Genomic DNA, 23,396 nt, shown 5'->3' on the forward strand with positions numbered 1-23,396 from the left:
AGATGTTCGGTCCTTTACCGAGAGTGGTGTGTTGAAGTCTCCTACTATTATTGTGGAACTGTCAATTTCTCTTTTCAGTGCTGTTAGAGTTTGTTTAATGTATTTTGGAGCCCTGTCATTGGGTGCATAGATGTTTATTATGGTTATATCTTCATGATGGATTGTCCCTTTAATCATTATATAGTGTCCTTCTTTGTCTTTTATGGTGAATTTTGTTTTAAAGTCTATTTTATCTGAGATTAGTATTGCCAATCCTGCTCTTTTTTGGTAGCTGTTTCCTCAATATATTTTTTTCATTCCTTTGGTTTTTAATAAATTTTCATCTTTGTTTCTAAGGTGTGTCTCTTGTAGACAGCATATTGATGGATCCTATTTTTTTTATCCATTCTATCACTCTCCATCTCTTTATAGGTGCCTTTAGGCCATTTACATTCAGTGTAATTATTGATAGGTGTGAGTTTATTGCTGTCATTTTGTAGTGCTTTTTTTTTGTGGTGCTGACGTTTTCTTTGTTCCTCTTACTCTCCTGTGCTGAATTCCTTTTGTTTGTGGATTTTTTTTTTTTCATTTCTTTTGTTTTTATAGGTTTTGTTTTTTCTGAGACTTTATGTTTTTCTTCTTTATTTTGATGAGTAGGTTTGTTAACTTTTTTTGTGGTTATCTTGAAATTTGCCCATATCTTCCTGGGTTTGAACCAGTCTATTATTACTTGGTATTGCCTTGCCTTCCTCTCCATTAGAAGGTTCTATACCTACACCGTTTATTCCCGCTTTTATTGTTCTGCTGTTGTTGTCATTTACAGATTAACCTCTCTGGTTCCTTTGTTTTTGGGTAGTCCTTGAGAGTTCATTTCCCAGGTTGGTATCTGGCTGGTACGATCCTGCGTCCTAGATTCAGCCTGTGGTCTGATGTTGTTTGTTCTCAGACTGATGGAGTCCCTTTAATAATTCTTGTAAGTTTGGTTTGGTTTTTACATAGTCCCTTAATTTCAGTTTATCTGGAAATGTCCTGATTTCACCATCATATCTGAATGAGTTTTGCAGGATATATTTATTCGTGGCTGGCAATTTTTTTCTTTCAAGGTTTTATATATGTCATCCCATTGCCCTCTTGCTTGCGTGGTTTCTGCTGAACAATCCGAGCTTAGTCTTATTTTTGCTCCTCTATATGTGACTTTTTGTTTTTCTCGAGCTGCTCTCAGGATTCTTTGTCTGTCTTTGGTTTTAGCAAGTGTGATTATGATATGCCTTGGTGATTTTCTTTTCAGGTCTTTCCTATATGGGGTTTGTTGAGCTTCTTAGATGGTCAGCTTTTGATCTTTCATGATACTGGGGAACTTTTCTGTCAGCAGTTCTTCAGTGATCCTCTGTGTTTTCTGTTTTCTACCCATTCTCGAAAATTTTTGGTTTGGATTGTATCCCACATAATTCTCAGGGTTCATTCATTTTTCTTCATTCTTTTTTTCTGATTTTTCCTCAGTGTTGTATCCAAGTGTTTGTCTTCAGTTGCACTAATCCTGTCTTCCATCATTTCAAACCTGCTCCTCAGCCCTTCTCTGACATTGTCCGTTTCTGAAATCTTGTTGTTTATCTTTTGGATTTCTAATTGTTGTTTTTGTATGATTTCTAGTTGGGAATTTATTTTAGCATTTTGTTCCTGTATCACTTTCCTGAATTCTTCCGTTTTATTTGTCTGCCTTTTCCATGAATTTGTCTATTTTTTCCTCATTTTTGTCTGCTTTTTGCTTCAACTCTTGGATAGCTCTGAATATTAGAGATTTGAGTTCCATTTCAGGTAGTTCTAGTGAGTTTTCTTCCCCTGGAAAGTCATCTGGTGTTTTATTTTGGACGCCTACTTGTCCTGTTCTTTTATATGTTATGATGTCTGCTGTCTTCAGGGCATTCAGTAGTTTTTTACTCGCTTATTGATTGTAGATTTGTTTGTTTTGTCCTGCCTTTTTATTTCATTTGGTTATGTCTAAGCAGGTGGGCTGTGCGTTCTTTGTTGTTTGCTTATCTGTAGGCACGATACTTTTTGCCTCCTTCTCCAATGGGCAGGGTCAGTCGCTCAGGTACGGTACAGCAGGTCAGGTCCAGCTGAAGGGGAGTTGTGGGATGGGTTGTTTTTGGCACATACTAGGGCTGATAGTGCAGATTGGGAGTCAGTGCAGGGCAGGTTCCTGTAGCCCATGCCTGTGGTGCTTGGGGGTATGATGTTCAGCACACAGTGCAGGTAGGCAGGAAGGAGGGGGTAGATTGTGATGTGTGGAGCTAAGATGGGTATGGCAAAGATGAGAGAGAGGAGAGGAACAGGAGCCAAAAACATACACACAAACAAAAAAGAGTGCTAAGGGAGCTTGCTGTTGGAGTGGAGAGATGAGAGACTGAGAAATGGAGAAAAACAGAAAGAAAAAATGAATAAAAATTTGTTAAGAAAACTCCCCCAGGGATCCCAGCGGTGCTGCTGCGAGGACTGGGGAAGTTGCTCCCAGGCCACGAAGTATGGCTAGAAGGGTTAGCGGTATCACACAGCGCCAGGTATTCAGGAGACAGGAAGAGAAGATAAGTATTAGAGAGACGAGAAACTGAGAAATGAAGCAAGATAAAAAGGGAAAAAGAGAAGAAAACAAAGAAACAAGAAAAAAGAAATGCCCCCAAGGATCCCACTACGCGTCTGCACAGAATAAGGGAGCAGCTCCCAAGCCATGCAGTACTGCCCAGCTCGAAGGGGCTCCCAAGCCAAGAAAAGAAAAAGAAAACAAACAAATCAAATCAAATGAGAACAAACAAACAGACAAAAAGCCCCGGGGATCCCACCAGCTTCGTGGCACTGGCCGGGAAGCAGTTTCACAGTCAAGCAGTGTTTGCAGCCTTTCTGGAAGAAGTAAAGATGGTACACGGAGCCAGGTATTTGAGACAAAGGTCTGTGAGGTGGTGAGAGGTAAGGAAGAAATCAAAAGAAGTGGAAAAAAGCAACACCAATAGCTAACAGATGGCACTCAGGGAGCCAGCCATTATGGTCAAGTGGAATCCAAAGCAGCACCCTGGTGAAGCCAGTGCTTCCTGGCCAAGAGACTGTGTCTACGGGAAGCAGAGAAGGCCGAGTTAGGGTGAAGAAGGGCGGGAGGTAAGAAAATGTATATCGCTGGTTACCAGTTGTTTTGTCTCTTGCTGGAAGCTCTGTGAGGCTGCTTTCTCATACCCCCTGTTCGCCGATCTCAAATAGGAGTCCCAGATGGCGGATCCCTGCTGCATTAGCTGATAGGGGTCCTCTGCATGTATGTCTCCTCACTCTCTGTTCTTTGTTAGTTTCTTATTCGATTAGGTGCTTGGCTGAGTTCTTTATCTCTTCATTTGATGCTCAGGGTTTCAGGACTGACATTTGTCTACGTTTGACCTAGATTTTTGGATCTTTGCTGTGGAGGGACGGTGCTTCTGTCTATAGCACCATGTTGCCTGGAAGTCCCTTCCCCCTCATTTTTGAATGACAACTTTGCTGGGTAAAGAATTCTTGGTTGGCAATTGTTTTCATTCGGTATTTTATATATGTCACTCCATTGTCTTCCTGCCTGTAGAGTTTCTAGGGAGAAATCCGCACTGATTCTTATGAAAGACCCTTGGTATGTTATATTGAGTTTTTCTCTTGCTGCTTTCAGAATTCTCTTCTTGTCTTTGGTTTTCAAGAATTTTATTAGGATATGACATGGAATTAATCTCTTCTGATTGGCTTTTGTGTAGCTTCCTGTATTTGCAGGATTGGTTCTCTGTTCACATCTGGGAAATTCTCTCGGATTCTCTCTTGGAAAATTTTTTCTGTGCCTTTATTGTCATCATGGTGCTCTGGGATTCCAGTAATTCTAATGTTAGATTTCTTAGTTGAATCCCACATTTCCTTTTGGATTTGTTCACTTTTCTTTGTTCTTTTCTCTTGTTTCTCTTGAGAGTTAATAAGTTCAGTTATTTTGTCTTCTAGTTCATGTATTCCGTCTTCTGTCTGTTTACCTCTATTGTTAAGTGTTTCTCTTGCTTTTTCTAATTCAGTTGCTTTATTCTTCAGTTCTAGTAGTCCTCTTTGGCTTTGTTTTTGATGTTTTCAGTTTCCTCGTTGAGTTTCTCATTTTGTTCATCCATTTGTTTGCTGATCTCCGCTAGTTTATTTTCTCTATGATTTTTGCTTTCTTTAAACATATTTATCACCATAGTCTGAAAATTATCAATTCTTTGCATTAGTCTGGCTTCCACTGGAGAAATTTCCTTTTATTCATATTTTGCTTTTGATTGATCCTTCTTTTGTGATTTTACATGTTGTACTATTTTTTTTGTTGAACTTGGATCATTTTGTTATCTTTTTTTTTTTTAACTTTAAACTTTGTATTCTGGTTCTTGTGGGAAAATTTTCTGAGTGAATGCCCTGGTGGCACAGTGGCCAAGTGCGCTGCTGCCAGTTGAAAGGCTGGGGCCTGCACCTACCAGCTGCTCCACGGAAGAAAGATACAGCAGCCTGCCTCCACAAAGACTTACACAGAGCTAGGAACCATACAGGGCAGCTCCACTCAGCCCCACAGGGTCACTGTGAGTCACGGCTATGGACTTGGTATCTTCTCCTAATAACCATTAGAGGATATTCATCCTTAGGTTTTTTTTTCAGTGCTGATTCAGGAGTTCTGGATGCTTCATCTCTGGAATTCAATACACATTGCACGGGGCAGGCAGGGTGGGGTTTAGCTGGTCACAGATGCTGGTGTAAGCAGTGGAGTTTGACTTTCCTGTGGTGAAAGTGGGGGGCTTTCTATGTCTTTCCCTCCCAGGCGTCCCTGCACAGGCTGCCCCATGGTGTCCCGCTGAGGGAAGAGAGCCCGCGGTTTCCCTCTCTGTCACCCGTCAGTCTGAAGTATTCCCTTCACCCTGCTGCCCTTGCAGTTCCTCGCGGTCCTAGTGTCCGACCGTCTTGGGCCTCATGGAGATTCAACAGCATTCTCTCATAGCACCAGGATCTCCCTTTACCCCCTCCCAATTGCACAGCCCACGAACTCTCATGGCCAACTTGCACTTCCTTAAAAAAAATTAGGCTACACCTTCCTCAGATTATCTCCTTTTCTGTGTTCCCTATTTGGGGTGTTACCCAGCCCCATCCTAAAATGGCTGTGATGAGCAAATGCTCACCATGTTAGTGAGTAGGTTTTCCCAGCTTCTGTGCCATCCCCACTTCTCCTCTCCCCAGCTTCTGGACTCACCCCGACTCTCCAACATCTCAGCTGCTATCTGGAGTTCTGAGATCTCAGTCTGTGCCTGTTTTTATTTGTTGTTCAGTGGGTTAGTTGCTAGGGGAATAAATGGGAGTGTCCACTCACTTCGCCATCTTGCTCTGCCCCCCTTATGTTCATATATATAAGATGGCAAAAATAACTTCATATATATCAGTTTTTACAATAAACCAATTGAACTCATATGTTAAGACTGTAAGATTAGATTTTATTTTAATTAGTCATGTACCCATAATAAGAAATATTTAAAATTAAGTTCTTTAAAGTCCTGCTGGGACTTCTGGATTTTATAATATCAGGGTGAGAAAGTGACATTGAAAATAACTGATTTCTTGCCCAAGGGACAGGGGATACCATTAACAAAGGATCATAGATGGAGAAAGTGAAAATAAGTTACCATTTATTGACTTCATCCTAAATCTTACTTGGGGCCTACAAAGGAAATTGAGAAGGAGCATCAGAATGAATAAATTGTGCCATGTGTCATGGAAGCCAAGACAAAGGAGGAGAACTTCAAGTGTGCAGTCATGGAATCCCAAAAAAGGAGAATTCAAGAAGAAAAGAAAGGAGATTTCAAGGATAAAGAGGATGGCCAGCAGTATTTGTGCTGAAAATGTTGATCAGAATGAGTATTGAGAAGACATCTTGGATCCAGCTTTAAGAGGACAGATTAGTAGGCTGTTGTTGCTGTTGGGTGACGTCAAGTTGATTCCAACTCATAGAGACTCCATGTCACAGAGTCGAACTAGTCCATAGGGTTTTTCTTGGCTGTAATCTTTACAGGAGCAGATTGCCAGGTCTTTCTCCTGCAGAACCTCTGGGTGGGTTCAAACCACAAACCTTTCAGTTAGCAACTGAGCATTTAACCATTGTGCCACCGGGGTTCCTTCTATTAGTAGGCTACTGGGCCTAAAATACCAAAAGTCACTAACAATATCAGAGTGGTCTCTTGGTTTTAACTATGGATGATATTCTTTCATGACTTAAAACCAGCTGGACATCCTTTACCCTTGTTTTGGTCTCTCAGTCATTGCCCCATACCTGCAGGACCTGTTGAGGCCTATCAGACTATTTGCCTCTACATTAAATGGCCACGGAAAGCTGTGTCTTGGGTTCTTGTATATTATTTTGACATCTTTGAGTATCTCTCTTTTACTGTCAGCCATCATTCTCATAGTTTGCCATAACTCGTGAGCTGGGTTAAGCTGGGTTCCGTCCTAATAGGTGAATCTACTCTATATATTGACTTAACCAGGTTTCTGAACCTGAAAGTTAAGGTCCAGGCCCTGGTCAATCATCAAGATAATAAATATCACCCTGATATTGCTGGTGGCCTCTCCCTGCTTGGTTATATCTCAGATATATAGTTTAGTATAAAACAAAGAATAACCTGGGGTGAGCATCTGAGGGGCTGTTCTGATTATAGTAATATGAGTTGCACTACATGGATTGTGACATATATATTGGCTCTTTGGAGGCTTTTCTGTTTATTTCCTGATCTCACAGGAGCAGGACCCTCAAAGAGGACTAACTGGTTGTTTCTTTCCTAGATGTTCAAGTGTAACTTAGAGATTCCTGCCTTAAAGTTGATAATTCTCTTGATGCAGATACTACCCAGCCTCCAGCAGGAAGCGTTATTTATTTTGTATTAACTATCCTCTCCTCTGACACCTACAGTGTATGCTTCACTTCTCTCTGATACCAAGGCTATACCAGTAGACTTTATTCTCAAAGAGTCTGTGGCTTGGAAGCTTAACAATTCTGAGATCATTTGCTATAGTCCATGTTCTTAAATAATGTGATGATGGAGTTAGATGGCCCCCAGGTCTGTTTTTATCATGACAGATGGAAATTCATAAGGGCTTTTAACGAAAGAAATGGAAAGACTTCCGGTGTTCTAAATTCCAAACATCACAGTTCTAAAGTCAAGGCTGAGACATTCCAAGTAGGGAAAGGTTGTTGGCAATATCAGGGTGGTCTCTTGTAAAGGGCCCACAGTCTGGCTTCCAAGAGGCCACACAGAGTGGCATTTATTATCCTGGTGATTTACCAGAGTTTGGCTTTTAGCATCTCAGTTTCAGAAACTGATTTAATCAACATACAGAGAACAGATTCATTATCAGAGCTGGACTCACATTAACCAAGCTCACAAGGTTGATTTGTAAACCAAAATGCCAGTTGACATTTATATAGAGAAATATAACTGACTGCTATTCTTAAAGCACATATGTTTAGCTCATTCTTTCCCTGTAGGTAGACCTACACAAGGAGGCAGATCATAATCAGAAGGTTATTTGGTGAGCATGAAATCAGAATAAAGGCCAATCATGTTTAACAGCAAAGGCTAAGAAAGTAATCCACCTCACACCAAATATGACCCTGGCAATGGAACTGAATTTCTAAGAAAAACTTCTTGTGCCCTGATTTGGATGGACACTTGCCAATGTTTTGTTTCATTTTTTATGTATCAAGGCTAACCCAGGCCCATGCCTACCAAACCACCTCCAGAGTTACTATCTTTCTCTAGATACTAATACTGTACTTTCCGTTAGGTTATAGTCTAGTCTCAGAGGTGTGGGAGTCATTCTTTTTCTGTAAATTTACAGTTGAAATTTCATTGAGCAGTCTTCTTTTGAGGTTCTTGGGGGGATCCTTCACTATACTTACATTATTCAGGGGGAGAGGGTGGCACTGGGAAAGCTGAGTGGGACAGCTCACTCATGCCACATTCTCATTTTTACTCTACTCCTGTGTCACATGTACTATTATTAATACTTTTCTTTAAATCAATTCATTTTAAAAAAAACAAATTCATTTTAAAAGGAGATTTGTATATCCCTAGCCAGTTTGTCATACTGTGGTGGCTTGTATGTTGCTGTGATGCTGGAAGCTATGCCACTAGTATTTCAAATACCAGCAGGGTCACCCATGGTGGACAGGTATCAGAGCATCCAAACTAAGAAAGACTAGGAAGAAAGGCCTGGTGATCTTCTTCCAAAAATAAGCCAGTTAAAAACCTTATGGATCACAGCAGAGTATTATCTGACTCACTTGCTTTGGACACGTCATCAGGAAGGGTCATTCGCTAGAGGAGGACGTCGTGTTTGGTGAAGTAGGGGGCCTAAGAAGGTGAGGAAGTCCCTCAATGAAATGGATTGACATAACAGCCAAAACAGTGGACTCAAACATGCCAGCAATTGTGAGGATTGAGGTTGACACAGGACTGGGCAACATTTCATTGTGATGTACATAAAGTTACCATGAATCGGAGTTGACTTGATGGCAGCTGTCTATCTCTTTATCTATGTATCTATCCATTATAAATGGAAAAAGCTATCCTCTGTTGTAAAGGGAATGTAGCCTTAAAAATAAATATACTGAAAAGTTCTTATTTTGCCCATGAACTTTTTTAGCTAGATATTATTTGCCGTGAAAGGCTGTGAGCCTGAGCGTACGTGTTGAAGATCCACTAGAACCAAACAGACTCTCTTATCGACATAACCAACAACATCTAAAGGGACTGAAAAGCAGAATAATTTAGGAGATTATTTATTATATTTAGTGCCTTGTCCATCTATCAGCTAAAAAATAATCTCACCTAGGGTGTCCCACATTTCAGAGAAAGATGACCTAGGCTTTTTGTGGCTTTCAGGATATTTGAAAACTGTTTGCACAACTGTAATGATGATGCCTCTTCCTACCCAATCTGGCCCCACATTCTGCCTGATACAGTTACTGACTGTCTTATTCCCACTTCTCCCTGCACAGGTACACACTGGCAGCTCAGGACCTGGTGATGCGTGCCCGGGGCGTCCTGAAGGACAGAGGATGGCGAATATCTAATGACCGACTGGGCTCAGGGGACGACATTTCTGTATATGTCATTCCTTTAATACATGGAAACAAACTGTCATGAAAAGAGCCCAGAGGATTGGGAGGACTGACGGGAAGGAAGCTGGGATGCCTTTTGTGGGGCAGGATTGGGAAGTGCCCAGGCGGAGTTCCAGATACTGCAGTCTCTTCCCAGCCCAGACGGGATGGGTGGGGAGTTGGCTGCTGAAAAGCCTCTGGTTATGCTTCCAGATGACCCTTGGGTTTCAGTTTCCTTCTTAGTAACAGGTCTGGATACTCAACAAGAGCAAAAAAATGCTGCTACTGCGTGTTGTATTTTGGTTGGTTCCTCTTATAGGCATCCTTGTAGGCCTTCTGCCTATTTGGAACACATACAACATATTTATTTTATCTAGAGTAGCTGGGGCAGCCATTTTCAGGTGTAACTGGCAGAAGACTCTCAAGCTGGTCAAGCTGCCAACTTCTCTACGGGTTAAAAGTGCTGCATTGGAAAGTTGGGGATTTTTCCTCAGAAAGTATAAGCGTCCACCTTCTAGTAAGCCTGAGATTTTATTTCAGGGAACCTTTGTCTCTATCTCCCTATCTCTCTCTCTCTCTTTTGTGGTGATGGTGGGGTAAGGCAGAATTTTTCCTTTTTTGACATTCCTTGAATCTTTACTTTTTCCCTTCCATAGAACAGGCCTGGGACTTTCCGGGTCCTTGCTGAGGAATTTATGTGTCGAAGCCCAACCCAGGCTGTCCCCAGAACCTCTACCCCACACCACCCAGGCAGCCATCTGGAGCAGTGCCCTGTATAACAGAGTGCTATCTTTGTTGTATAACTGAATTTGTCCCTGAATTACATTTTCATACCAAATCAGTGTGTTTTCATAAAAATATGGGTGTTTCTCTGGACCAACAGTTTCTCTATTGTCTTCAACAGTCCCCCTTGTTATGACTTTAGGTTTCTCTGTGAGAGTCTGGGTTTTCATTTCTGGAGTGGTTGGCCCTCCCCCACCTGCTGTGCGGTGGGTCACATGTCAAGCAGTGTCTAATGCAGCAGAGGTATAAGAAATTCCTAGTGTTAGTCAGTTCCCCATACCTCATTTGAGGACCATTCCTCCATTCTGGATGCAGGTCTTGTGGGCCATGACTGTTCCTAAGCCCACTCCAAACAAAGTGGAAGTATCAAAAAGATGTCACGAAGCAACAGTTCCACTCTCCCCGTCATCTTGGTGTAAGGCCTACTCAAGACAGCCCTTTGATAAAAGGGAATTTGAATTGGTTTGACGAACATTCTCATGCTATACTTCCTGTTCCTTCTGCAAGGCATCATGTCCTTGCTACCCAAGAACTGAGACCCCCATTCCACTGTAGCTCCACCTGCAAGTGGTCCTTACTAGTAAAGCAGCAGCAGCTGCAGAAACAGTGGACACTATCTACCTGCTGTTTCTCTGCAAGGAGGAATAACAAAGTAAATGTTTAGAAATCACTTCTATATCTTGGGCAGACTGCTGCTCTGCTCTGCATTGTGGGAATTTGTAGAGCAATGTCCAATTACCAAGTTTTCTTCCTGCAGACCTACTGTGGTGCCAGCACTGTTTTGACAGCTTTGTGTAATTACAACGTTCTTCCAACCCAATAAGGAAAGTGGTAATTGGTGTGATCCTAAAAACTGCTGGAGAGCCGATTCCATTTCTCATGTTTGTTTGAATTGCTTCCCCAGAGGCGAGAGGATAAGAGCATTTCCTCAAAGCTACTAAATCGCCTGTATTCCTAGAACTGTAGATATTTTCTTAAGAGAGGCCTGGAGCCTTCCTACTCAGGAGTGAATTCATTCCACAGTATGGAAATGGTGACCTGTCAGGCATGTGAAGTGCTGTGGGAACTCACCCCACCAGGTATTTGCCAAAATGTTGCCTGAAAAGAATTCAACTATTATCTTGTCAGGAATCTTCTTCATCTGATAACTTTCCCTCCACCTTTAGCAAACTTAGCCACTCCAGTATCTGCGGGGATAAGTTCGTGGTAAACCATTTGCTTCCCTGGCAGAATATGATGCTGTAGGAAAACACTCAGGCATCCTACAGCAGTGTGGTCAACTTTCAGCTCCTGCCTGGACTCCCAAAGTCATGTACAAACTGGAAACTCGAGAAAGTGTTCCATGGAGGACCTGGGCCTTCTTTGGGAAGCTGCAGTCACAAACAATCACTCCTTCCCCGTGTTCCTATTGCCTTTCATTTCTTTCCCTTCCTGGGCCTATGTCTGGGCCTCACCTTAAGCTTCTCTAGTTTTATTTATGTCAGAATTTGTCCGACTCTGCTAGAGTCAGAGTTTGAGTGCAGATACCACACAGCTGTCATGAAAACCATCTAATCACTATGGCTGTTAACCAGTTCAGCAGTTCAAATCCACCAGCCACTCCTTGGAAACCCTATGGGGCAGTTCTACTCTGTCCAGTAGGGTCACTATGAGTCGGAATCAACTCTATAGGAATGGGTTTGGTTTTTTTGGTTTTTTAAGACATGTCTCAGACAAAACTCTGGAACTACCTTATTCAGTTTACCTTAAAACTTGAGCATTTCATCCTACTGGGTTTAGTTAGAAATGTATCCAGGAATTTTTCTCATAAGCCATAGGAAAATAAGCCCTCTTGGGTGGAAAGATCTTAGTACCATACTCAAGCCATGTTTCTGCTTGGGGCCTGGGAGGAAGACTACAAATGAGCCGAATAGGTCAAAAGTGGAAAAAATGATTTGTTAATGCCCGCAGCTGATCTGCTGAGCACTGATGTTGCTCTGTGGATTGAGCTTACTCTGTGTTGGCCTTATTTTTTATCGAGGCTCCAAGTCACCCAACCCGGAGAAGTAACTTTGTCTATATTACCAGCTGGCCCTTGGAGCATTCCTGGAAAGACCAAAAGGCAGCACACTCAAAATTCTGCAAAAGATATTTATATGTGGTTCTGAAACCTTGTGTATCTGACTTATAGCCAAATCTGCTTGCCCTAATACCTCCAGAGAAAACTGTGTTTAATAAAAAGCTTTGATTTCCTAGTCAAGGCTTTAGAGTTGTCTTAGGGTATGTGTGGCCACTTACTACTTCAATGAAAGGCCCTTTCAGTTCTAAATCTCTTTGTTGAGCTGGCCCTGCTCTTCAGACTCTTTGGTGAGACTGTTTTCCTTAAAGAGAACATTCTCACATGGCATCTGCACTCTGCAACTAAAGCTTTGTTCTCGTAACACCTGAAATAGCGGTGTCAGCAGTCAGATGTAGTATGTTCTGCTGTGGTTTTGTGTACCTTCCTGCTGTTTCGGGGGTGGGCAGGGAGAGAAGAAAATCAAGCTAGGCCAAGTACTCAGCTGTCTGATATGACAAAGCCCAAAAAATGAGATTTTCAGTTATTTTCCACAGTATTACTGCTTTGGAGGGCTTGGGGGTATTTAATGTTTTAACTCCTAGCAATGTACCTCCATAGAGCTACGTGAAGTCAGCTTTGCCCACCCTCTTCTTCCTCTTCTCTCTAAGCATTCATTTACTTCTTGGGAAGAATTGCAGCCATAGGTACATACTATTGGGCAGGAATGAGAGTCCCAGTACCCAGATTTGGCCTCAGATCTTGGCCGTTCAGGCAGGGTTTTCGGTTGACTAAGAGCACTAGCATGGAAACATTTTAGGACAGTCTCCTATGTCTTTAAAAATTCTAATTCTCCCCTTGATTTCACCTCCCTCACCTCCTTCATGTGCCAGTCAACTTTATTTATAAGGCTGCAGGTGGTCAGTGCTTTCCTTCCACCACAGATTGAGGGTTTAACCTTTCCTTAAGTGATCCAGCAGCTCCACTGTTTTCCAGGTGAAGATGTTAAGCTTTTATGAGATTCTGTTTTTATTAGATTAGTGCTTGTAGGGACACTTGGAGAGAGCGGCGTGAGAGTCATTGTCTATGCAAAGAACAGCCAGGCTGACCTTAAAAGTTATCAGATCAAAGAAGAAAATAAAAGCGTCTTTGGCCACATGATAGATTAATTTTATGTTAGGAACTTGGATTTTTGAGGAATTGTATTTTTTGGATGGCAGAGAAATGTTGCAGCTTGCATGCCACAGCCCACCTGTGAGTGAGCTTTTGGTTTAATGTGGGCATTGTAGCACAGGTGTGTACACTGGGATTTTTCAAAGGACACTAGGTGAGCAACTGACTTTCCTCCTCTTCGAGCACCATGGCTCTGTGTCAGGTTTGAGTGCCGGTCTGGGAAGTACTGCTGTTTTCAATCTACAATGTTATCTGTGTAAATAGCTTTATTTTTTTTTTCCCCTCTACATCTTAGATGGAGTTGTGTTCATGTAGCAACCAGGTAGACAGTGACCAAATGAGGCTGTAAATGTGCTGTTGTTTTCTACTGTGACGTACTTGAAGGAGGAAAGCCTTGTGTCCTCCACTCTCCCAATCTTCCAAGAGTATTTTGTGTTTGTCTGGGGAGTCTTGAGGTTGTTCTTTTACCCCTATGTTGCCTCCATTTTCTTTGTGTCTTCTGGAAACCCAGGGAGGCCCATGGTGGAGACCATTTTTACGGAATGTACCATGGTCTGGGTTTCCAAAAATACCCTACGTACAGTGAATGAGAGAATCTGCCTGAAAATGGTTTCAGAACCGTGTACTTTTATGCTTTGTGATTGTGAAACATTGACTTTTGTAACCCAAAATAAAAACTGTTTAGTAAAGGGGATCTATTTTGTGTGTTTTGAGACTTAGGTGCAATGTTCCATGGAAAAAGCTAAAGAAATGTATATGCTCAATGACATTTTAAAATAAAATATTATATATATGTATATAGGACATCTTTAGCAAAACTTTTTTGTGTCATTTCTTTGAACTCACTGTGAAGTTCTTTTGTTTTCGTTTTGTTTTCCCTCCAACAGATTGTCTTTTTTTGCAGGGAATGGGTTTTGAGGAAAGAAAAATCCTGAGGCAGGGGAAGGTATGGAATAGAAAATAAATATCAGTGTAAGTTGTTTTGCTAGTTGTTTTATAACCACAACAAACTAGTACCGATAATTCCCTGTATAAAATGACACAATAAAGGTTCAAAGATGGGGGTGTTCACTTAGCAAGACTGGAAATTCCTGTCTCTGATATTTGGAATTTAGGCTGCAGTCCTTGTTTTGGATGGATCACTGGGTGTGTGGCACAATCCATGCTTTAACCAGATTTAAACAGAAGAGTGGCCACGTGGCCCAGGTAGAAGTAGATGAAGTACTTGGTTTCATGTGTCACATAACTACCAAAGTTCCTCCCTATGATGCAGTGACAGGTGAGGTTGTCAAACTTCTTCTTGATATGGGCCACATTGTCCTTCTCTATGTTAATATTTCTCCAACATCGAAGTAGCACACTCCACCACTTCCTGTTGCATCTCCTTCAACATGTCTGCATTTTTCATCGTGGCCTTTTGATCACATATGGTTATGTGGAGCAAGGACTGGCTGACTGCAGCAGTCTCCTGGGGGAGGGGCTAGACTAGTTCAGGCCCAGGGGGATCTGCTGTGAAGTTTCTTCATTTCAGGTAATGGAATAGCCTAATGTAGGGTTATGAACTGTGAACACAGACTTAAAAGAAAATCTAAAGGGAGTGGTGCCAACACTATAAGCCTTCACAGGACTAGCAATAGAGGCTAATACATTTCAAATATGCATCTAAAAGAACTATCTGGATATCATGTATAATAAATGCACAAATTCAGAGAAGAGAATTACTCCCAAAAAGTATTCTAAGGCTAGTGCCTGATCTCCTTACTGAAGACACTAAGAGTCCAGGCTCTCCTTATTCACTTAAGCACTTATAAAGTGTTAGTACAACATACCATCTTAAAGACAAAGGTTACTTTAAGGAGTAGGGTAAGGCATCAAAGAAGGCTAATTCTGCTTAGTTCTAAAACCCAGGAAGTTAAAAGTCATCTAGAAAATATCAATACAATGTTTAAAATGATCAAAGTATTAATTCACAAAAGAAAGCTAAAAATAGATTTTAGATTATTTGAAGTTTAGTTAGGAAGAGCAGAATAGAAGACAGTCATTTTAGAAAGATTTAATTGCAAAACCTCCCGAAGTCTTTTCACTTTCTGTCATGAATTGAATTGTGTCCCCCAAAAATATATGTCAACTTGGATAGGCCATGATTCCCAGTATTGTGTGGTTGTCTACCATTTTGTTATGATGTAATTTTCCTATGGGTTGTAACTCCTAGTCTCTGCCTGTGGTTAATGAGGCAAGATTAAGTTACGTTAAAGAGGATTAGGGTGGGGTGAAACACCATTACTCAGGTCACAGCCCTGATCCAATGTAAAGGAAGTTTCCCTGGGATGTGGCCTGCATCGCCTTTTATCTTACAAGCGATAAAAGGAGAGAGAAGCAAGGAGAGAGAGAGAGACCTCATGCCACCAAGAAAGAAGCTCTGGGAGCAGAGCGCATCCTTTGGACCTGGGGTCCTCTGCTGAGAATCTCCTATTCCAGGTGAAGATTGACGACAAGAGCCAACAGATAGCTAAAGGCTTCCTATGGAGCTGGCACCCTGAATTCAGACTTCTAGCTTCCTGGACTGAGAGAATAAATTTCAGTTTGTTAAAGCCATCCACTTGTGGTATTTCTGTTATAACAATACTAGATAACTATGACACCTTTATTATTACCCTAATGCTCATGATGCCTCCTTCTCCCCCATTCTATACTAGAAATTCTCATGGAAATAGTAAAGCCTTGGATTAGACACTTGAAGATAGGGGTCCTTGCTTCCCTATGGAAGACAGAGAAGTCTCTTCTAGCCTTCTCTCATGAGCAGTACTTAGTTGATCAGGTTAGCTCTCCAAAGATGGCTGCCAACAAGGCCACCCAGGCCTATTCACAAACACTCCTCCTCCCATCAAGAAGTGGAGTCATTCCCTACCCTTTGAATCTGATCTGGCCTTGGGACTTGTTTTGATTAATAGAATGCAGAGTGACATTCTAAGACTTCTAAGCCTAGGTCTCTGGAGGCCTTGTAGTGCCTGCTATCACTACTCTTGGAAGCCAGCCATCATGTAAAGGTGAGACTAGATTACTGAATGATGAGAGGCCATGTCGGAGAGAACCAGAGTACCCAGATACTGTGAATGAAACCATCTTTGATCCTCAAGCCCCAGCTTGACATCACAAGAAGTGAGAGGCCAGCCAGCTCTCAGCTGTTCAAACCACCCTATCTGAGGCCACAGACGTCATGGATTAGAGAAGAGCCATCTCCACTGAGCCCTGCCTGAATTCCTGGGACCCACAATGCTGTGAGCAAATCAAATGGTTTCTGTTTTAAGCCACTAAGTTTTGGGTGGTTTATTACACAGCAGTAGCAACCAAAACAAGATATAGAGAAGCTGGCTCTGGAGGATTTGAGGTGAAGTGATTAAAAGTATAAATTAAAAAGAGAAGAAAATGGGATTGAGAAAGTATACTTGTAACTAGAGAAATAATTCTCCATACAGAACCTGGTAGGGTGACTGAGATGGGGGGAAACCAGTTTATAGCAATAATGTGGAGGCTCCAACTGATAGCCACGCTGGGATCTCAGCAAGTGTTCTTCACAGCTATGCTTTGGCTTCTCCGTGCAGTTTATAATGATAATTAGTAAACTAGGAAAATGATGACTCTTTTGAGGCTACAAGTCTAGAAGGGGAAGACAAAGGTCCTTAACCCCCTACTTATGAGAACACCATCCCATGTTGTACCATTTAAGACCCTTGGGAGGGTCACCTGGGTGTTTGTCGCCCTAGACTGTGTTACTTGAGAGTGTTAGCTTATATCTGAGGGAAAACAAGACAATTTTAAAACCGTTTGTGTGTGTGTGCACCCGTGCGCATACCTTTTAATTATTATTTTAAAATCCCTGTCTACAAAACACTTCAAACTTGTCATCCCAGTTTTTTCATTTAACTAAAGGACAGGCCAAAGAGCAAGTTATATATCCTAGCAATTACCTGTTGCTGTTGAGTCGATTCCAACTCAGCAACCCTATAGGACAGAGTAGAACTGCCCCGTAGAGTTTCCAAGGCTGTAAATCTTTATGGAAGCAGACTGCCACATCTTTCTCCTGCAGAGTGGCTGGGGAGTTTGAACCACCGACCTCTCAGTTAGCAGCCAAGTGCTTTAACCAGGACTCCTAGCAATTAGTCTGCCTTTTTAATTGCTTTTTCTGTGACTAGAGCCCTGAAAAGACTACTGCTTTCTCAGTACATCTCTCTACATTTTCAGTCTCTTTCACCTCTAAACGAGATCTTCCAGTCAGCTAACCTCCTTTGCTCTATTGATTCCACTTAGGCTGCCTGCAAGAAATACAGAGTGGGACTGAGCATGAGGTTGGGGCAGGGTGTACCTTGATTGTCTTGCCAGGGACTGAATCTAATCAGTTTGCTGGTGCAAGAGAGCCATGAACAGGGCTTTGGAAAGTCTGAATGCAGTCCCAGAAGACAGCACTTCCCTGAAAGGGGCAGAAAAATCTAAGCCTTCTGCTTCCCCTCTCTTTAAAATTTAATATTTGCAAATACAGTCACTGTAAAGTAAAAGTACATGAGCTCATTCAGAAAGCAACACCCAAGGCACTGTTGAGGAGTAGGGGTGGTGGTTGACATGAGAATGGAAGAAAAGTGAAGCTGCAGCAGCAAAATGTCCCAAACTAAGTCACCTCACACCGTTTAAACACTTTGCTGCAAGTAGTATGGTTAGTAACCAGACATCTGTCATTTAAAATAAGGAATTGTGGAACCTGCAAATAGTGGTCTTAGTTCTGAATTAGATATCTCACCTCCCTGGTGAGTTTGGTTAGTGAGAAAAAAAGTTGGAAGAAGATTCTGGAGAACTGTGAAACCTCTACTCTCATTGTGCTAGATTTAAAAAAAAAAAAAGATATTTCCCATTTCTTGAAGTTCTAAACACAAGTGAGGGAACGTTTGATCCATCTACCAATTGCACAGTGGAATTTGAAGGAAAGTTAAGTGTGGTTGTTCTCATACTTACTAAAAAGATTAAGTGCTATCATTACTAGTGTTATATGCCTTAAAATATAGTGCAAATATACAGAAATATTTGAGTGAAATATAGTGTATGTCTTGTAATTGTTTCAAAGCTATACGAGGGGTGAAAGAGTGGATGGGGATATAGATGAAACAAAATTGGCCAAGTTGAGGAAAGCTATCCAAACTTGGAAATAAAACAAAAGTATGGCTGCATGTCCTTCTCTGTCTTTGCTGGAATATTGTCTAATAGGCCTACCCAAGGATTATTGAATTCTCTAGGTCAAGGTTCAACAAATTTTTTCTGTAAAGAGCCAGATAGTAAATACTTCACGCTTTGTGAGCCATTTGTTCTCTGTCACAACTACTCAACTCTGCTGTTGTTGCAGAAAAGCAGCCATAGACAATCTGAACTAGAACTGGTGCTAAAGTATCATAAAGTCAAGCTTTATACCTTGATCAGAAGAATTAACTCAGGAGAATGTATACTGACCTTGCCTCTCTGGTGTGAAATGAATGAAGAAAGGCAAACATTAATGAATATTAATGGCCCTTCATTAAGGAAAAACCAGGCAGCTCAGTAATCATTTATCTTGTTTTACTGAATTATAAACTAAAGATTTATAAATTTGCCAGTTTCTTATTACCAAAACAGTCCTTCATTCAGCTTTTAGCCACATTTATGGTGGATGCATCAGAGTTGGGATACTGTTTTCTTCGTTGTATAATTTGCCATCAACTCAAAACAGGTATAAATTTTTTTTTAATGTGCAAGGAGGGAGGTAACCCATTCTTGGCCACAGTCCAGCCATGAGGCAAAGGAAAACTATCTTTACTTTGTTCTTACTATGTATTAGGCTCTGTGCTGGGTACTTGAGATCTGGATTCTTTTATTCCACATTCAGGTAAGTATTATTTTACAAATGAGGAACAGACTTTGTATGATTTCATTTCTTTTAAATTTATTGAGGTTTGTTTTATGGCCTAAAATATGGTCTTCTCTTGGAGAATGTTCCATGTGCACTTGACAAGTATGTATATTCTGCTGTTGCTGGGTGGAGTATTCTATAGATGTCTGTTAGATCTACTTGGTTTATAGTGTTGTTCAAGTCTTCTGTTTCCTTGTTCATCTTCTGCCTAGTTCTATCAGTTATTGAAAATGGAGTATTGAATTTTCCAACTATTACTGTTGAATTGTCTATTTCTCCCTTTCAATTCCATCGGTTTTTGCTTCATGTATTTTGGGGCTCTGTTGTTAGGTGTATATATATGTTTGTAATTGTTAGGTCCTCCTGATGGATTAACCCTTTTATCATTATAAAATGTTCTTTGTCACTAATAACAATTTTTGTTCTAAAGTTCATTTTCTATGATATTAGTATAGCCACTCTTGCTCGTATTTGATTACTGTTTACATGGTACATCTTTTTGCATTCTTTCACTTTTGGCTTATTTGAATCTTTGAGTCTAAAGTGTGTCTTTTGAAGAGAGAATATAGTTGAATCATGTTTTTTAGTTCATTCTGCCAGTCTCTGTCCTTTAATTGGAGCGTTAGTTCATTAACATTTAATGTAATTACTGATAAGGTCCAATTTTTTCTGCTGTTTGCTATTTGTTTTTAATGTGTCATGTCTTCCCCCTCCCCCCACCCACACACACTATACTTTCATTACTGCCTTCTTTTGTGTTAAATAGATAATTTCTAGTATAGCATTTTATTTTCCTTGCTGTTTGTTTTACTTTTTTTTAAGTTATTTTCTTAGTGGTTATCCTGGGGATTACAATTAACATCTTAATTTACAACAATCTAGTTTGGATTCATACCAGCTTAATGTTGATAGTATATAAAAACTTTGATCCAAATATTCTTTCTGTCTCTTTCCACTCCTTGTAGGACTTGCATTACATACATGTTAGTACACTTGCTGGTGTTCCACAGATTTCTGAGACTCTGTTCATTTTTCTTAACTCTTTTTTCTTTTTACTTTTTTTCTATTCCACAGACTGGATAATTTCAGCTGACCTGAGCTGATCTTCATCTTTGCTGATTTTTTTCTTCTGCCAGTTCAGACATGCTGCTCAACCTCTCTAGTAAATTTTTCATTTCAGTTATTAAACTTTTCAAGTCCAGAATTTCTATTTGGTTCACTTTTATAATTTCTATCTCCATTGATATTCTCTGTTTGGTAAGGCATTGTTCTCATACTTTAATTCTTTAGACATGTTTCCTTTAGTTTTGAACATATTTAAAATAGCTTACTGTGTACTAAGTTGAACATCTGGGCTTCCTGAGGGCCAGTTTTTATTAAAAGCTTTTTCTTCCTGTGTATAAAGTGTATTTTTTCTGTTTCTTTGTATGTCTCATGATTTTTTATTGAAAACTGGGCATTTTAAATAATGTGGCAACCTTGGAAATCAGATTCTCCCCCTCCCAGGATTTGTTTTGTTGTGGTGGCCATGGTTGTTTGTTTAATGACTTTTCTTAACTAATTCTATAAAGTGTGTATTCTTTGTCATGTGTGGCCACTGAAGTCTCTGCTCAGTTCACTTACTGGTCAGATAATGATTGAACAGATATTTCCTTAAGTGCCTTGACCCAGTAAGTCAGCCTTTGCCAAATGGCTCTGTGTATTGGAGCACATCTTCAATGTTACAGTAGGCAATTTACAACTCTGCATTAGCCTTCACCTCCTCCTTTTGCAGAGCCTTAAGGTCAGTCAGAGATGAGAGATTAGAGCTTTCTCAGGTCTTTCCTGGTCATGTGCACTTCCCTGCACATGCACAAGAACTTCTAGATCCCCAATAACATTTCATAGCTTTTCAAAGCCCTCTTAGCATCTCCTTCCTGGGTTTTTCCTTTTTCAGCTTTTTGGTCATCCTCTGTCTTAGTTTCCTAGAATTGTCATAACAAAACACCACGAAGTGTGTGGCTTTAAAGAACAGAAATTTATTTTCTCACAGTTCTGGAGGCTACAAATTCAGGATGTCAGTAGGGCTGTGCTCTCTCTCTGTCAGCTCTAGGGGAAGATCCTTCTTTGTCTCTTTCAACTTCTGTAGCCCCGAATGTTCCTTGGAGTTTCTTGGCTTGTAAAAGGATCCTCACTTGCTATCATACCCCTGCGTGTGACTCTGTTTCTGTGTCTGTCTTGTTTTATAAGACAGCACTCATATAGGATTAGGACCTACCCTACTCTGGGATAACATCATTAACCTAACTGATAAGATCTGCAAAGAAAAACCCTATTTCCCCAAATAAGTTCACATTCACAGATACAAGTGTGAGGACTTCAACGTATCTTTTGGGAGATCCAATTCAATTCATAACACTCTTGTTAGCCTCAAATGGTATCACTGCCTCAGGCAGCTGCAACGTTAAACAGATGTCACTGATTGTTTTCAACACACCATGCCCTGGTGATAGATTCAACTAATGCCCGGGTGACAGGGCTGTTCACACAGAGCAGTCAAAGACTAGTCCTGAGAATGAGACCTTTCCGGGGAGCTACCAAGCATGTCAAATAGTGACAATTATTTAGGAATGGGGCTTTTTAGAAAGCTACAAACATCTTCTGCCCCCTCTAGTGACTGCTAGACCACTGGTTTCCAGAGCTGCCATGATTGTGAGGCTGTTGGTTTCTGAAGCTACCATGGATGTGGAGAGATGGGGAAACAAACACGGCATGTTAAAATGCTACAAAGCTCCCTGTTCTTATGGAGATTCAGCCTTCTTTTCTTTTTTTTTTTTTAAATAAACACTCCTTGGATTGTTGCCAGTCTCTGGTTAATTTCCAGCGTTCTAATAAAGTTGACTTTGACCATTTTGCCAGTGTTCTGTTTGCTTGTATGCAGGAATAGATTTTCAGAGCTCTTTATTCCAACGTTCCAGAAGTGCTTATCCAGAAGAGGAAGTAAATGTTCAAGGAGATTAAGTAGTTTGCCCAAAAACAGAGCCAAGCAGCACCAAAGCCAAATTTCAGATCCAAACCTTATATTCTACACCCAACTCCTCCCACCTTACCAGTTTCCTAGAACTTCTTATTAGATAATAAACAGTATTCACAAAACCTCCATCACCACACTTACTTGGATAGCATTTTTAACAAAGCCTTTCCTCATGAAATCCCCATCCCTGAACTTTGCCCTTAGTCATCTACTAACGAAGCATTGTCAACTGCTGACCCACCAACAGCATTTTCTATAAAATCTGTTTCTGTCATAGGCATGTTATTCCCTGCTCACTCTAATTTTGACTGTTACTTGACTGGTCCTTTATTCCAGCATCTCCTTAGCACTTCCTGTCATGGTTTATGTTGGCAAGGCTTATCTACAGGGTAAAACTGAGTACCAGACTCAAATATAAGGCACTTACCCAAGCAGCATAAATGATGTGCCACCCCAGGGCAATTAAACAACAGTATCTGAACTTCCTATGAAGTTTTCAGTACCAAGTGAGCCACAGATAAGTTTAGCTCTCCAGACTACCAACTAATAGTTGAAGAAGGAAGATATCCAAGGATCTGGGAGAACTGATCAAAATTATGTTCAAATTCCTCTTGAACTAGAGGTGTCCTTTAAACAGATCCTATATTCTTGAGCACTGACCTGTAATAAACGGGTGCTCAGCTGCATTATTCATTACAGAATCTGAAGTGTTGAGATGGAGAGTCATTTGCTATAGTGGTGTCAATATTACGACTTTTTTTTATTGTTGTGCTTTAAGTGAAAGTTCACAATTCAAGTTAGTCTCTCATACAAAAATTTATACATACATTGTTTTGTGACCCTACTTGCTCTCCCTGTACTGTGACAGCACACTCTTCCTTTCCACCCCGGATTTCTCATGTCCATTCAACCAGCTCCTGACCCTCTCTGCCTTCTCATCTCACCTCTGGACGAGAGCTGCTCCTTAAATTTCATGTATCTACTTGAGCTAAGACGCACACTCTTCACAAGTATCATTTTATGTCCCATAGTCCAGTGTAATCTTTGTCTGAAGAGTTGGCCTTGGGAATGGTTTTAGTTTTGGGCCAACAGAGAGCCCGGGGGCCACATCTTCCAGGGTCCCTCCAGTCTCAAACCATTAAGTCTGGTCTTTTTACTAGAATTTGAGTTCTGCACCCCACTCTTCTCCTGCTCCATCAGGAACTCTGTTGTGTTCCCTGTCAGGGCAGTCATTGTAGCCGGGCACCATCTAGTTCTTCTGGTCTCAGGCTGATGAAGTCTGGTTTATGTGGCCCTTTCTGTCTCTTGGGCTAATACTTTCCTTGTGTCT

At 41.0% G+C, this 23,396-nt stretch overlaps 1 protein-coding gene and 1 pseudogene across 1 annotated transcript in view; one reads left to right on the forward strand and one right to left on the reverse strand.

Moving 5' to 3' along the window:
• PPM1H (protein phosphatase, Mg2+/Mn2+ dependent 1H) overlaps positions 1–13,671 on the forward strand; it is a 349,942-nt gene extending 336,271 nt beyond the window's left edge. The window contains exon 10 of the mRNA XM_004381557.2: positions 9,032–13,671. Within this exon, the coding sequence (XP_004381614.1) occupies positions 9,032–9,179 (148 nt within the window). The 3' untranslated portion in view covers positions 9,180–13,671. The remainder of the gene's footprint in view (positions 1–9,031) is intronic.
• Positions 13,672–14,270: 599 nt separating this feature from the next.
• The window catches only part of LOC111821457 (dynein light chain 1, cytoplasmic-like), a 12,882-nt pseudogene continuing 3,756 nt past the window's right edge, over positions 14,271–23,396 (reverse strand).

The sequence above is a fragment of the Trichechus manatus genome, unplaced genomic scaffold (assembly GCF_000243295.1).
Source record: "Trichechus manatus latirostris isolate Lorelei unplaced genomic scaffold, TriManLat1.0 scaffold00086, whole genome shotgun sequence".
Classification (NCBI taxonomy): domain Eukaryota; kingdom Metazoa; phylum Chordata; class Mammalia; order Sirenia; family Trichechidae; genus Trichechus; species Trichechus manatus.